This window comes from Onthophagus taurus, chromosome 3 (genome assembly GCF_036711975.1).
Source record: "Onthophagus taurus isolate NC chromosome 3, IU_Otau_3.0, whole genome shotgun sequence".
Classification (NCBI taxonomy): domain Eukaryota; kingdom Metazoa; phylum Arthropoda; class Insecta; order Coleoptera; family Scarabaeidae; genus Onthophagus; species Onthophagus taurus.
The window spans coordinates 6,792,487-6,807,801 of record NC_091968.1 but is presented as its reverse complement, the minus strand read 5'-3'; the positions used below and the strand labels follow the sequence as shown (position 1 = coordinate 6,807,801).

At 33.4% G+C, this 15,315-nt stretch overlaps 1 protein-coding gene across 5 annotated transcripts in view; it reads left to right on the top strand.

Annotated features, from left to right (window-relative positions):
- Positions 1–15,315, top strand: part of LOC111413443 (CCR4-NOT transcription complex subunit 6-like twin) — a 115,509-nt gene that overhangs the window by 73,087 nt on the left and 27,107 nt on the right. For all 5 annotated transcript variants that reach the window (XR_011639928.1, XM_023044424.2, XM_023044423.2 and 2 more), the window contains 3 exons: positions 14,010–14,078; positions 14,353–14,817; positions 14,877–15,300. Coding sequence is in view for 4 of the 5 variants with exons in the window: in XM_023044424.2 (XP_022900192.2) it covers positions 14,010–14,078; positions 14,353–14,817; positions 14,877–15,300 (958 nt within the window). In the remaining variant the exon portion in view is untranslated. The remainder of the gene's footprint in view (positions 1–14,009; positions 14,079–14,352; positions 14,818–14,876; positions 15,301–15,315) is intronic.

Below are 15,315 nucleotides of genomic sequence, written 5' to 3'. Positions count from 1 at the left end.
TTATTAGTATTATCTACTTTACAATATTTGTGTTTATTTTAGAATTTCAACTTATTATGTGATTTTGTAATTTGTTTCTGTTCCTTCACTGCTTTGACTTCTGTCAGGATTGTAGCTTCGCCGTGTAGTTGGATAACGTGCTTCTCGATAGTGTCTATACTTGTTAAAATTTCTAGGGACAGACCTTGGTTTCCATAAGCCGGGCTTAAATTCTCTTTGAAAGAAGACGAAACATCAACTGATTTCGTACTGCTTTTTCCAAGTAGTCACCGAACTCCGAATTTATACTCAGCTTTTGTTGAGCATGGCAAAATTATTGAATCGTTTCTCCCTCCTTTTGTTTCTGGGATCGAAATCGAAAGATTGCTGCAACTTCCAGTAGGGCCGGTGAGTAGAAAGATTTAGCATTTCCACAATTTCATCGTATTTTTTGTGTCAGGGTCTTGTGGAGCCATTTTGTTACATAAAATGTCATATGCTTCCGCCCCCATATAATGTAGCAAATAAAATAAAAATGTATCAAATAGATTTGAATTAAGAGTACATAAGAAGTCGTAAAACTGTCTCTGTCCACGGTCATCCTTCTTCAGTTTCTGGTACCCAAGTATATCTTTGGCGTTTTTGTCCCTCACATCCTCCCATCTCACTTTCGGAGTTTTCTTAGATCTTGCTCCTTGCATTATCCTGTTAAACAGTTATAATTTATGAATTTTGATGTATCTATCTCATATTTTTTTTTCGTTTTTGTTACCAAGGTAGCATCCACTTCAAAGCTGCATTTCAGGTTTCGTAACCACACTTTTCATCAAAATGGGTTGTTGACTTGTTAGAGGACCATTTCTTCCATTCTTTTCAATTCTGATTCTTTCTGCCATTAGGATTAAAACTTGTATACAAGCTTCCTCCGGGGTTCCTTAACTTGAATTTGTTATTAATCATGTTTTAAAATGAAATATTTCTACTTAGAATCTTAAATAAGGAATTAACTTTTTTAAATCTATTTCCTCATGAATAGGTGATTTTACTGCAGATTTATGTTAACTATTAGTGATAATTTTGAAATAAATGTGTTTATTTGAAAGTACTTTAATAAATTCAAATGAAAATCTTTATTTTCAAAAAAGAAAAAGGACGTTTCTGTTGAAGAACACTCGCCTTTCACGAATGTTTCCAAGAAGTAAGCGGAGACTGACTTTCTATCCAGACGCAATCTTCATTTTTCTTTCCCATGGGTACATAAGTATAAGTGAGGGGAAGTGAAAACACTGATCTCTCCTTAATGAGATTAAAAACTCCTTCCATCATAAAATAAAAACCAACAGCCATTGCATCGTCGTCACGCGGTTAAACACATTTAACTCAATAACACGTCAACTTATAAAGATAGAACGAAGAATGCAATAGCGTAAAACTTTAACCTTTTAGAATAAACCGTTCGATTTCAATGCCTCTTATGTACCGTAACTATTATTTTCAATTTGCAATTATTACACAATTCAAATCCTTGCCATTGACTTTTATGTTCATATAACATCCGTATAATTTTTGGGTTTTATTTATTTTGTAAAATTTTTTTCTCGAACAATCCCTTATTAACGGTATAATGTGACATAGTGGGCGACACAATGAGCGACCGAAACCGCGTGAAAAGATGCATAAAGGATAGATTTACAGAGACCAACTCTTGTAACTGTAAATGTTGCACAATAGTCGTCACCATTGAATTATTTATGATATAGGTTGGGTTCGGTAATTTATTTATTATCCACAAATTAATCCAATACACGATTGGATGATTTTCTCGAGCCGAACCAAAAACCAAAACGAAGAAAGAGAAAATGATAAAATGTAATTAAAAAGTTAACACACCTGATCGTTGTTTAGATATGTATTCCGTAAAAGGCACTCTTAATAATGCATCATCGAAAACCAAACGAAGCGCGATTCGTAATGGTCTGGATACCACAATCTTCTAATCGAATCGAATCCAATGGGTTTTTGATTCTGCTATGGACACAACGATGATTTAGATTAGACGCGGTTGCAAAGGGGACTTAAGCGTTACCCGGAAGAAAACAAAAAGAACCAGAACGTAATGAAAGAATTAGAAGATTATCATTTAATTGAAATTAAATTAATTATTGATTAAATGACCAAGTAATTGAAGAAAATAATTGTAAATTAACATTCGAGCGGGTACGTTGTCATAAAATTTATGACAAATTTCGTTTTTGTAATATACAGGGTGACTCTCAACCTATACGCATAAACTTGGGGATTTGTTCCTCGAGACAAATAATGGGTAATAGGTGAAAAAAATTGTAGTAAAAGATTTTTAGTTTCATAGGTATCTGATATATGCGGCGACATCTAGATAAGATGCTTCCCGGAAGAAGGACAGGTAGAGGTAGTCCATTGGCCTGTCCCATCTCGATCGCCCGCCCTCAATCCTCTTGATATTTATTTTTGGGGCCACTTAAAAAACATAGTGTACGTTACCCAAGTTAATACTGGGCAAGAATTGCGAAATCAGATATAAACTGCTGCCGAGATAATCCGCCAACACCCTGGTTTAGGCCGCGCTATCATATTATCTCCAAAGTGTACAAAGTAGTCTTTGCTTCCGGAAATCATCCTACACCGCAACACCAAACTATACTGTTTAGAACTGATACCAGCATACTTATTTCATCTTTTGCAAAAAAATGTTTACATACATTTGAGTGTGTCGTTTGCTCACGTCCTTCTGAATGCAAGAGTTGAGTATACAAATGATGCATGGCGAAATTTAGTAACGAGATCAAGAATCACATGTACAGATTAGGGTTGCGCATCGAAAGAAAAACATCGATGTTAGCACGCATGTTAAGTTTGAATATCTGATATCGATGTCATATCGATGATCGATGATCGGATAGAAAACATCGATGTTTCGAAAAAATCGGTTTCAAAGTAAAACATTATTGCAAAGATGAGAATAAAACACAAGGTTCATGCACAGGAGTATATTTATGTTAAAATAAATAAATAAAATAAATATTAATTATTATTATAAACGCAGTATAATATATAATATTGGTCGAACAGGATCGGGTTGGGTCGGGACAAAAATGAAAAGAATAGAATTAGATTTCTAGATGGCGACGTAGAGAAATTAATTATTTATTGGGTTTACACCAATCGCAACCTGTCAAATATTTATTCCATAAAACAATTAAATCTGATACTATTTTTGGCATGTCTTAAGCCAACTATATTACTCTAATCTAATACTTAGTTATAATCTAATCTAATACTTATAGTAAAATAATTATAAGTCCCATATCTTTTTGTCTAAAGTCTGTAGAAACAACAATTTAGACAATCTTGCACCTTTTAATCTATTTCGTTGCTAAGTAAGTGCTTGACCAGCCTTGGAAAAAAGTCGATCAGAGGGAACAGATGTTGCCACCGTAGAAAGATATTTATTTGCTATCTTGCTAATTGTTGGATATGCATATTCTAGGTTTCTTCATATTTCGAGTGGATTTTTGTTTATTTCACACACGGGGCTCTTGAAGTACAGTACAACTTCAACTTTTTCATTTTTTTAAATCTAGGATCCAACAACGTAGACAATGCGAGAAAATTAACGTTTTCCATTTGTCCGAACCTTTTCGTACATTCCTTTAATACTGCATATTTCAAAGCAATTGAAACAGGATCTTCATAATTTAATGAGGAAATCTTTTTTACCATACAATGTACCATGGGAATAACCATACTGGAGGTTAAGTATTTTTCACCACAACACTCTGTGGATGTTGATTCTAATGGCCTTAAAATTTCCATTGTTTCTTTTAGCTGCAAAATTTCGAGTGCACTAACCATTGGCGGAGCTGATGTATGGCGTATTAAAATTTCGTTGACTTCTTTATGTAGTTGTAAAAAGCGTTCTATAATGTAGAACTTAGAGTTCCAACGAGTTGGGCATTCTTGAATTAATTTTGTATTTTGTGACATCTTACGTAAATCGTCGTTGGCAACTACGTTGTGTTTGAACCACGTCACAATTTGTTTGACTTTATTCAAAATATGGACAAATTTTGCAACAGAATTTACAGATTTCTCTGCTACTAAACTTAAAGTGTGTGCAAAGCAATTAATATGTTTGGCTTTAGTAAAAGCCAACTCCACAACTAAAACCACATTTGCTGCATTATCCGTAACAACGGCTGTTACATGTTCTTTGTAAATTCCTCAATTTTCACAGGTATCTGTCAATATTTTTGATAAGTATTCTCCAGTGTGACGCTCCTCTAATTGTTGTACGCATAACATTATAGAATTAAGAGATTACCTTTGACATAATGTACTGTAATCTCTAGAAAGCTTCTTGCTTGCATCGTGTCAGTCCACACATCTGTGGTAAAGGTAATATTTTTTAGATTAGCAAGTTCTTTAATAACTTTTGAAAGAACTTCATATTTTGAATCAATCATTCTTGTAATTGTGGATCTATGAGGAATGGTATAATGTGGGGCTATTATTCTGAGGACTTGTTTAAAACCATCATTATCAACAATTGATATTGACTGACAATCCTTGCAAATCATAAAAATGATCGCGTTTGTTACTTTCGCTGCTTTAGCGCTTGTGCTCGAAAAAGTATTAATATCTCAAAGTACTTATTAATTTCTACTTGATTGATGTGATGAGTATTGCTACTAATATATAGTAGCAATACAATATTGCTAATTGTTTTCCACATAATCGACACGTGGCGGTACCGTCCTGGTTTTTTTGAAAAAATTGCCATACTTCACTTTTCCTTTTAGGAGCCATTACAAAATGTTTGTCTTAAAAATTAATTTATTATTATTATTATATTTTTTTATAATAAAGCGAAATAGTGAACTATTACTTACCCTAGTAGCATAAAATAGAAACAATATTTTATTGTTACTATTAATATAACTATGTATCTGTCACAGGGAGGGCAATTAACTGAACTTTATATCTGAACACTACAACCAATAACGCCAGATTGTAAAAGAAACAAAGGCAGGGTGAACAAAGGTAATAGGTGCGTAGTTTCGTAGGTAATTCCCAGAACATCAGACCTGGAAATCCCGAAATTATGACTTCTACTACAGATATACTCGTTGCTAAAAGCGCTACAGACAGTTAGATGGCGTGGTACATCCCTGAGGATTAATTTATTAATTTTCTGATTTATTTTTGGAAATAAAGTTTAATATTTATGTATACCATCGAAATATCCAGATCGATATGAGAAAAACATCGTAATAGTAATATCGATGTCAAAACATCGGTGTTTTTTTTCTCGGCATCGATGTTAGCGGCCATCGAATGTTCGATGCGCAACCCTAGTACAGATCACACAATGTTGAGGAAAATGTTGAGAACATCGAAAAGAATCAGATAAAACTCCGGGGAAAAAACGTCAGGCAGCCTTCCTCTGTTTCGCTGATCTAATCAAAACGTTCGACAAAGTAAGAATAAAAGAATTAGGACAGGGCAAACATTACAAGGTATGTAATGTAAAGTATGAACGATTACAAAATCAAGATTGTGTGCTATGCAGATGATGCTGCCCTCTTGGCTGATACTGAGCATGTTGTCATATAGTTTTTAACACAGGCATTTACACTGAGGAAGTTAATACTGAGCAAGGATTACGAAATCAGATACAAACTGCTATTGAGACAATCCGCCAACAGCTTGGTTTAGGTCACGCTAGTGGGACATCGTGGATTCAGCGAGCCCAATTGTGCATAGAAAATATTAGAAACAACATAGAATATGTATTCTTGATTTGAAAGTAAATTTCATGAATATCTAGGAAACTAAAAAACTTTTGCTACAATTTTCTTATCCTATTACTCCTTATTTGTCATGAGGAATAAATCCCCAAATTTATGCGTATAGGTTGAGAATCACCCCCTGTATTTCCTTATATTATGCATTTGAAAGTAGCGATGGGCCAACTCGGATTTTCGCCAAACTGAATTAACCGAGTTCAAACCGAGTTGGTAGCAAAAATCTAAAATCTGTAAATTCGCAAACCGCGCACTAGTTTGAATTGATGGATGTGTAAGTCAATAAAAAATACCCGCTTTAGAAAACAGTGTTCGGAAATAGACTTTTTTTACTCCAGAATTGGAGGGGATCTTGTTTTCTGTCTATGTATGGTAATTCAATATACAGGGTGAGCCAGAAAGAATGGGAAACCCGAATACCGGAGACACTAGACACTAAAATATGAGGATTTAACCTAACATCTCTTATACAAATGTCGGTGGTTTTCAAGGCACAGGGTGTTGAAAGTTAAATTCTTATTTCGTTAAATTTCTTGATAATTTTGAAGCTTTTTGTACTGTTAACATAAAATTTTGTAGTTTTATGATATACACTGCTCGTTTGATAAATCAAGTCAGAAGTTTTTTGGTTATACTTTTCTTCCAACATCTGAGTCAATTTTTTCCTCGAAGGCAATTCATGATCGGTATTTAATATTTTGGTGTATTTGCGCAAACCTTTATTTTCGACAATCCAGAACTATCATTTGAATCAACGCATCATCTCCAGATTTCTGCAAATTTTTTTGAAGAAATCTGGTATGTTAAAGCGAGTTTGCTTGAATCGTTTTATTGGAGGTCCAACATCAAGAGATGAAGAAGAACCCGGTGGTAGCGACAAAGGCGGTTTGATTAAAATGTTCTTTTCAGTTTGTTTTAAGGACGATGTCGAACCGCAGGCACCGTATCACTGGTGGTCGCGCAAAGTGTAAACCTAACTCGAGTTAGTAACAGTCTAACTCGAATTAACTTGAAATAACTTCAACTCGAGTTAACTCGGTTTGATAAATCGAGTTGACCCATCTCTATTTGAAAGGATTTAACGCTAAAGTATTCATGTAACTATGTATTTTGAACATGATGTAAAAAAAATATATTGACGCTATCTTTATGGCAAAAAAGTTATAAAATACAAATAATTTATACATTAATTGCTGATTTATAAGGCCGTATTTATATTATGGGATGTATTAAGGGATATAAATGTATCATAAAAAGGTTTTGAGTCATACATGAAGGTTTCGGATCGTTTTACACTAGTTTTACACTAGTTTTACACTAGCACTATCACTAGAACTAACGCAAGACCTAGAATCATTTGGGTTTAGTCCTCTTGAGAGCCATGCGGCTAAACCTGAATGTTTCTAGTTCTAGGTCCAGTGTTAGTTCTAGTATTGCACTAGCATTATCACTTCAACTAACACTAGACCTAGAACAAGAATGTTTCGGGTCATTAAACTTCATTGGTTCTGGCGATAGTGCTAGTGCAAAACTAGAAATGTTAACTAGTTCTATGAATGTGACCCAAATTAAATTGATCGGATATTCTTCTCAACCCGAATGTTGCAAAAAAAAGATCAGCAAAATCTGGTTTCCAGAGAATTACAAATTGACAGAAATGTTTTGTTTCCTGATTTGTTGTTCTGAATAATAAGAAATACTATACAAGCCAAATTAAACTGATCAGAAATTCTATTCAACACTAATCTTGCAAAAAAATCCTGCAAAACTGGAAAATTGAAAAATATATTTTCTTTCCTTATTTGCTGATTTAAATGACAAGGAATGCGTTGCAATTCAAATTAAGTTGATCAGAAACACTCAATTTTGATTTTGAATTTGACGATTAGGTATCATCAAGCTCCGTAATAATTCCAAGTCTCCCACCTAGCTGTTTGGGACTCGTAACGTTCCGGTATCTTTATATTCTTTATATTCCTTCACCACACGGTATACTGTTGATTTTGCTACATGTATCTATAAAAAAACATTATAACAATGTACTTATATATTTTATTAGTTCTATATAAATTTTATTTTATTTTCTTTGTATTTACTCATAACTTCAATGTTAATTTGTATGTTTAGTGTTGACAATAACAAACGAAAATAAATACACTAATAAGTAATAAAATAAATAATAATAATTATTAATTTAAATTTACCGCTAAAATATCTAGTGATATTTTCTGGTGATATTTCCTAGTGTAAATCTGACTTTCGAATTCATTCCTCCTAGTTTAAAAACAGACTATAGAAAATAACGGGTTTCGTTCTAGTTCTAATTGTTATTAAACACTAAATTGTTGTCAATTTTTACTGAAACAAAAGTAGAACTAACACTAGACCTAGAAACATTCAGGTTTAGCCGCACATTTCTCAAGTAAAGGCCCGTATAGACACGTTTAGTAATTTAGTCGGGTAGCGAGTAATTTAGTAACTCGCTATGTGCGGACAGTACTATTTAGTCGAGTAGTTTACTAAAACGATTTAGTCAAGTAGATCCATTTGATTCTATTTTTTCGGTCGAGTAGCTTACCCCCACTATTCACAACTACTACTAAACACGTGCGGACGCATAAATTTAGTTTAGTGAATTAGCAATTGTATTGAGCGCGATGACGTGGTCTGTTCATCGTGAGTACCACTAAAGTGTCTTGAGCGTATTAAATGTGGACATTTGCAATCTACTAAACGTTCCAGTGGTAAGTGGCTACTCGCTACTCGACTAAATTACTAAACGTGTCTGTACGGGCCTTAAGGCAAGCATTTCTCAACAAGCTAAACGGAAATGATTCTAGTTCTAGGTCTCGTTTTAGTTCTGGCCATAGTGCTAGTGCAAAACTAGAACTAACACTAGAACTATGTTAACTAGTTCTACGAATGCGAACCAAATTAAATTGATCGGATATTTAGGATAATTAAATGTTTTGTTTCCTGATTTGCTGTTCTAAATAATAAAGAATGCTATACAACCCAAATTAAACTGATCAGAAATTCTGTTCAACCCAAATCTTGCAACAAAATCCTGCAAACCTGGTTTCCAAAAAAATGCAAATTGAAAAAAATTTTTTCTTTTCTTATTTGCTGATTTAAGAATTGCTAAAATTCCTCAAAAACTGGTGTCTTCTGCGTCTAAGTTTCCTGATGCTTCTTTGACTGTTGATCCAATGAAGTATAATGTCTCGAAACTTTCTAGTTCTAAAATTTAAACTATATAAAAAAAACTTCTTACTTGCTTAATATCAATTTATTCGGAACCGGTTTCGAGCTTAGCCCATCATCATCCGAATCTACGTAAAAATAATTACATTACGATCAATTAAATATAATGAGAAACATAATAAAAATATTACAATCATTAACTTACTGTCAAATAGTTAAAAAGAAACCCACGACGTCATTAAAACAAAAATTATGAAAAGAATACATATTGAAATATATCAAACAATAATGATGTATGTTATTGTGAACAATAAAAGTTAAAAACTATATATAAATATATATTGTTATATACAGTGTGTCCCAGGATAGATGTTACAAGAGTCATCTACAAGAGTCAGAGACACTTAAAAATTTTTGAATTTTTTTTTGAATTTTTTTGAAGGGTAAGGAATTAAGCCTTGCTTAGTGTGAAGAGAATTTTAAGATTATTTTCCTATTTTGAAAACAAAGGCGGTTTTGATAGTAAATCGATGATACGGAAAAATTTTATTAAGAAAAGTTGTTCAAAATGATAAATTATGGTCCTATACAAAATTTCAGAAGGATCTATCTACTTTGGTTGAACCATTACATTTTAGTTTAAATAACATAAATATTATTAGTAAGTGAAATGTGAACTAAAACTGAGGGATAATACAATTTATTTGTCAATATTTCCGACTACTCAAGTCATTTTTTTTTCATGGCAGTTTTCATTGTTTTTTTTTCTTCACTCTGATCTAATCTAAAATATGGTGGTTTAATCAATGATCTAGATCTTTCTGAAATTTTGCATAGTGCCATAATTTCTCACTCTGAACAAGTTTTCTTAATGATATTTTGCCGTATCATGAACAAAAAGCTTACTTTACCTGAACTAAAAATAGTTTTTGCTTCCCTATCAAGACCGAGTTGATTTTCAAAATATGAAAATATACTTAAAATTCTCTCCACACCAAACAGGGCTTAATTCCTCAGCCTTAAAATAAAATTCAAAAATGTTTAAGTCATTATACCTCTTGTAACTTCTATCCTGGGACACACTGTATATTATATATATAGTTGTATATAAAAACTATAAGAACTATATAATTTCTAGTTCTAGGTCTAGTGTTAGTTCTAGTTTTACACTAGCACTATCACTAGAACTAACACAATACTTAGAACTAGAATCATTCGGGTTTAGCCGTCTTGAGAGACGCACTGCTAAACCCGAATGTTTCTAGGTCTAGTATTAATCCTAGTTTTAATTGTTATTCAGCGTTTGATTGTGAGATATTTTTATTGAACGAAAAGTAGAACTAACACTAGACCTAGAACCAGAAACATTCGGGTTTTCCAAGCAAAATCTTTCCTTTGCAAAACTACCCATTTCCTGTACTATTAAGCTATGTTGCATTTTATGTGGGACAGTGCAAGTGCACAGTACTTTCATAACTATGGTTATTGTATTCATATATTGCGACTTATATGAAATGTCCGGTTTGTAAATGTTGTTAGATTTCAAAAATTAATTGATTCCCATTGCTTTCATTTTATGTTTTTAATAATTGAAGGGTCCAGGGGAAAAACGTGATAAGTCAGAAATGCGTAATTTCATAAGAGAACTATTTTAAAGTTACCAGATTTTTTCTGGGCCGATGGGAGTAATTCTTCGATTTTGCTATGGTAATTAATATTCGAATTTATTTTATTGATTCTGTGAACACAATAATTCTTAAATATTTGCGTTCTACGCGTAAATAAAGTCAGACTAGGGTAACAAATAGAATTGCAATGCAAGAAAACGGTAAGTCCCACACTTATCATCTTTTTGCTCTTTACCAAAGAAAAGTTAATGGAAAAAAATTTAATATTTGAGGATAGATCAATGCAATAACAAACACAGGTGCTTATAAAACAAACAAAAAATATAACTACATTATTTAAAGTATCAAAATCAATTTTATTAACGAAATCTGTAACAAATAAATGTTCTTATTTATGTGTTAAAGAATAAAAATATTCGGCAGCTTTATCGCCACAAAACCTTTTGAGGAACTGTAACTTTTGATATTTTTCGGCCGAGATTGGAAGGAAGAATAGAAATTTCTAAGTTATAGTGAATTTAAACATACGATCGTATAAATGCTGTGGTAATGAGAATTCGTTTGGACGTAATTGTTGAGATGATTTAGAACGTTTCCTTTTAGAAGTTTTCAGTGATTCACTGAACCAAGGACCATTATAGGCAGTTTTGTACCGTATAACATCAGAATCTTCCTGGTTAATATCTATAATTCTGACGGGTCTTGATTTAAACGGTAATTTTTTTTATAAAGAGCGTCCTAGTAAACGGTTCAGCTTCGAAAGAAATTTTGCTGAACTGGAATTACATGAAAGGGAAATGGCTTCCTCCGTGCATTTTTAAATACTTCCAGCTATTTCATCGGCATGTTCCACCCTAATCTTTTGATTCACAAGAGCCATGTTCTTATCACACTCTAGGTATGAGTGTCCCCTTATGGGAAATGTCATTTTCAATTATGTCAATTTGTGTTCTTCGTGTACTAACGTGATGTAAAAAACGAAACATTGTCACATTTTTGTTTTGGCCACCACAAGAGTCACAAAATATCTCAAGCTCTTTCACTTTAGTGTCTAAAATGTTATATATAAAGTGGTGAAGTAAGGAGCAAACATCATCGCTACCTTTTTTACCAACAGTTTCTGGGTAGACGTAAAACACGCTTTCACCAGTTGACAATATATGGATATTGAAAGCAAATACAGAAAGTTGTCGTTTATAATAAACATCATTGGTCGGTATATTGGGGACTGGCAAATTTTTACCAAAATCTAAGCAGATTGCTAGTTTCAGATTTCTTACACGACTTCCTAGAATTTCGCTTTTTTCTATAAAAGGTATCTGCGTTTAAAAGATAAAGTTTATTTTCTATTGCTATGCGATCGACTTCAGTTTTAAGTGTTAAATGTTTTTCCTTATCCGTTTCATTGCTTATTTGTAATAGTAAACTTTCTTGCTGCAAACTCATCACAGTTGCTACACGTATCGGTACGTGGGTAACCAAACGCTATGTTGAAGTCATTGTTGAAGATTGTTCTATATGTTTCATAAGAAATCTTCAGTTCGCCATGAATTTCTTTAAACATCAAAAGCAACTTTTTGATGTTTAATTCTTCGGCAGATATGTCTTAGTGGAATCGTGCAAACTGTAGTGACTAGATCTTCCTTTCAGAGATTTAATATGAGCACATGAACAGCACTCTTCACCTCTTCAGAAATTTTGTTGGGGCGATTTTTGTGTTTGCCTCTCTTATCCTTTGGTGCTGTTCCGTAATTTTTTAACGATGCTAGTATATAATCGACTTTTGATCTCCCTATACCATGCAGAGCCATAAATGCTATCTTACAGACAACTTTTTCTTCCACATTTTCAACCATGACTACGCGGACTTTATAACAGTAACTAGCTTCCCGAAATAACACTTCTGCTTTCAGTTTTCTGTTCCTTCTTCGCCGAATTGGCAATATAGATATTAATCCTGCCAAATGCAAATTTTGTTCGTCATTTGACTTTAATTTATTGAAATGATTAATAATTTTTTCTGTACTTTTTTTAGATAATAGTTGTTCAAAACATTTTTTCTTGCATGTGCAGGCTCTTCCTGTTCCATGGGTTTGTAACCGCAATTTCTTACCGACCTCAGTAATTCTTCCAAATATTTTTCTTTTCTTTGTCTTCAACTCTTTACATCCACCGCTATCATCTTCACAAACCTACAGATGGACTTTCAGACATTTTGAGATATTATACAACACAAAAACCACAGAACTACTATATTGTTACTAACAACGTGTTGATTACGACGTCAAGGCGAAAAAGAATACGTTTTGTTGCAACAATAATATTAACAATACACATTATATTTTTTCTGCAATTATTACAATTTTATTAAAGTATTTAAATCGTTTTGAATTACGTTTACCGACTGTCACTGTCAACTAAAAATTTAATAAATGACAAGTAATACCAACCTAAATATTGTTGTCATTGTATATTTTTTATTCGTTTAAATGGACTAAAAAAGTCTGCTAACATATCTTGGGATACTATTAACCACAAAGAATTATGTTTTTTTTTGGACTTAACGGTTTTTTATACTGTTTTAGATGGACTTACCATGTTTTTCCCCTGTACATCTAAACTTATTTTGTGAATATCTCAAGACTAAACATGTTTTCATCTAAAACTCATTGATCATCTTGTAGGTCGTAATTTTTACTACAAGATTCAATCATTTAGATCAATTAATGAAATATTGGACTTATCACGTTTTTCCCCTGAACCCTTCAATTGTTTAATATAAATTAAATATTTTTACTCTATCAAAATGTGTTACCTGATGTCATCAAATTTATGACACGCGCCCGCTCGTGTTATAAAATCGGGCGTGCCCTCTTGAAGGTTAAAAAAAGCTGAAATTGATTTCAACATTTCCTTCCTATATCGTTTATCACTATGATTACGCCCTATTTTAATTCAGGAAGAGAAGTCAAGTGATCATACGAAGATTAAATTACGCGTCGTCGTCGTACTCCGATCCCATTGTATGTAGATTACGGATTATCATCCATAGGTGTGTTCCCCATTTCGAATCGGCCCCCGTACCCAAAAGGGCGTGACCCATGTAGATGACAATGCACAAGTTGTGCATTACACTCCTTTTTTTCTCGTTTTCTTTTAAGGCGTTGACGATGAATAGGTTTATGAACCCGCAAAGAACACAACAGAGTGTCCCTTTGTATTAATACAAAGCGAATCATAACATTTTCAATCAGCCACTCTCCGTTTGCGGTTTCGGTAAATTTATAACTTGATGACACCTCGCTCTTTATTTATTTCCTAATGTATTGATTAATGTTATTTCTCTTTATTGCAGTTACAACACCTGCTCCACCACAACGACCATGGATACCGCTTACACGACCAACGAGAAATCGTCCGACGTGTAAGTGCTTTTAAAATGATTTTATTTTATAAACGTCGTCGTGATATTTCTATTAAATTTATTTTCTTATTTCGTTCGATTTAATCTGGGTTTTACTCCAAACGATTTTGAGTTGTATTTATTTAATAGTTTAAATCGCGTTGTGTACTCAAGATCTCTTTCTTGAATTATCAACTAAGATTTATCTTCAACCCAACGGCGTACAAGAAACAGCACTATAAAAGAGTGCTCTTTTTTGTTTGGATTCAACATTATAAATTGTTTTATATTATAGGTATATTCACAGTGATGTGTTACAACGTTTTATGCGACAAATACGCAACAAGACAAATGTACAGTTACTGTCCAAGTTGGGCCTTAAATTGGGATTATAGGAAAAAAGGAATTATGGAAGAGATCCGTCATTATAGTGCAGATATTATTAATTTACAAGAAGTCGAAATGGACCAGTTTTATAATTTTTTCTTACCGGAATTGAAGCAAGATGGTTACGCCGGGATTTATTCGCCTAAATCCCGTGCTAAAACCATGGCAGAAAATGAAAGGAAATACGTCGACGGTTGCGCCGTGTTTTATCGCACCTCAAAGTTTACACTTATTAAGGAACATTTGGTTGAGTTTAATCAATTAGCAATGGCGAACGCCGACGGTTTAGAACATATGTTAAATAGGGTAATGCCTAAAGATAATATTGGTTTAGCGGCTTTATTACAAACAACAGAAGCCGCTTGGGAAAACGGTAATCAAGGGAATTAATTATGAAACCAATTTTCTTTTAAATTCGTGTTTTTTTTTTAGCACCATCTGATTCGATAATAGCTCAACAACCAGTTTTAGTTTGTACGGCTCATATACATTGGGACCCGGAATTTTGCGACGTTAAATTAATTCAAACGATGATGTTGAGCAACGAGCTGAAGACGATCTTGGAAAAATCGGCGGCGACGCTCCGGCTGAAAGAGGCGAACGGCCTGGGCGTAACCGTCGAGCCCCAAAATATCCAGCTCGTACTTTGCGGCGATTTTAATTCGTTACCCGATTCGGGTGTTGTCGAATTTTTAAATTCCGGGCGGGTATCTCAAGATCATCGAGACTTTAAAGATTTCAGCTACAAACAGTGTTTGGAAAAGGTGCTTAGTTGTGACAAACCAAACGAATTTACACATTCGTTTAAATTGGCATCAGCTTATAGTGAGGATATTATGCCATTTACTAATTATACGTAAGATTTTTTTTC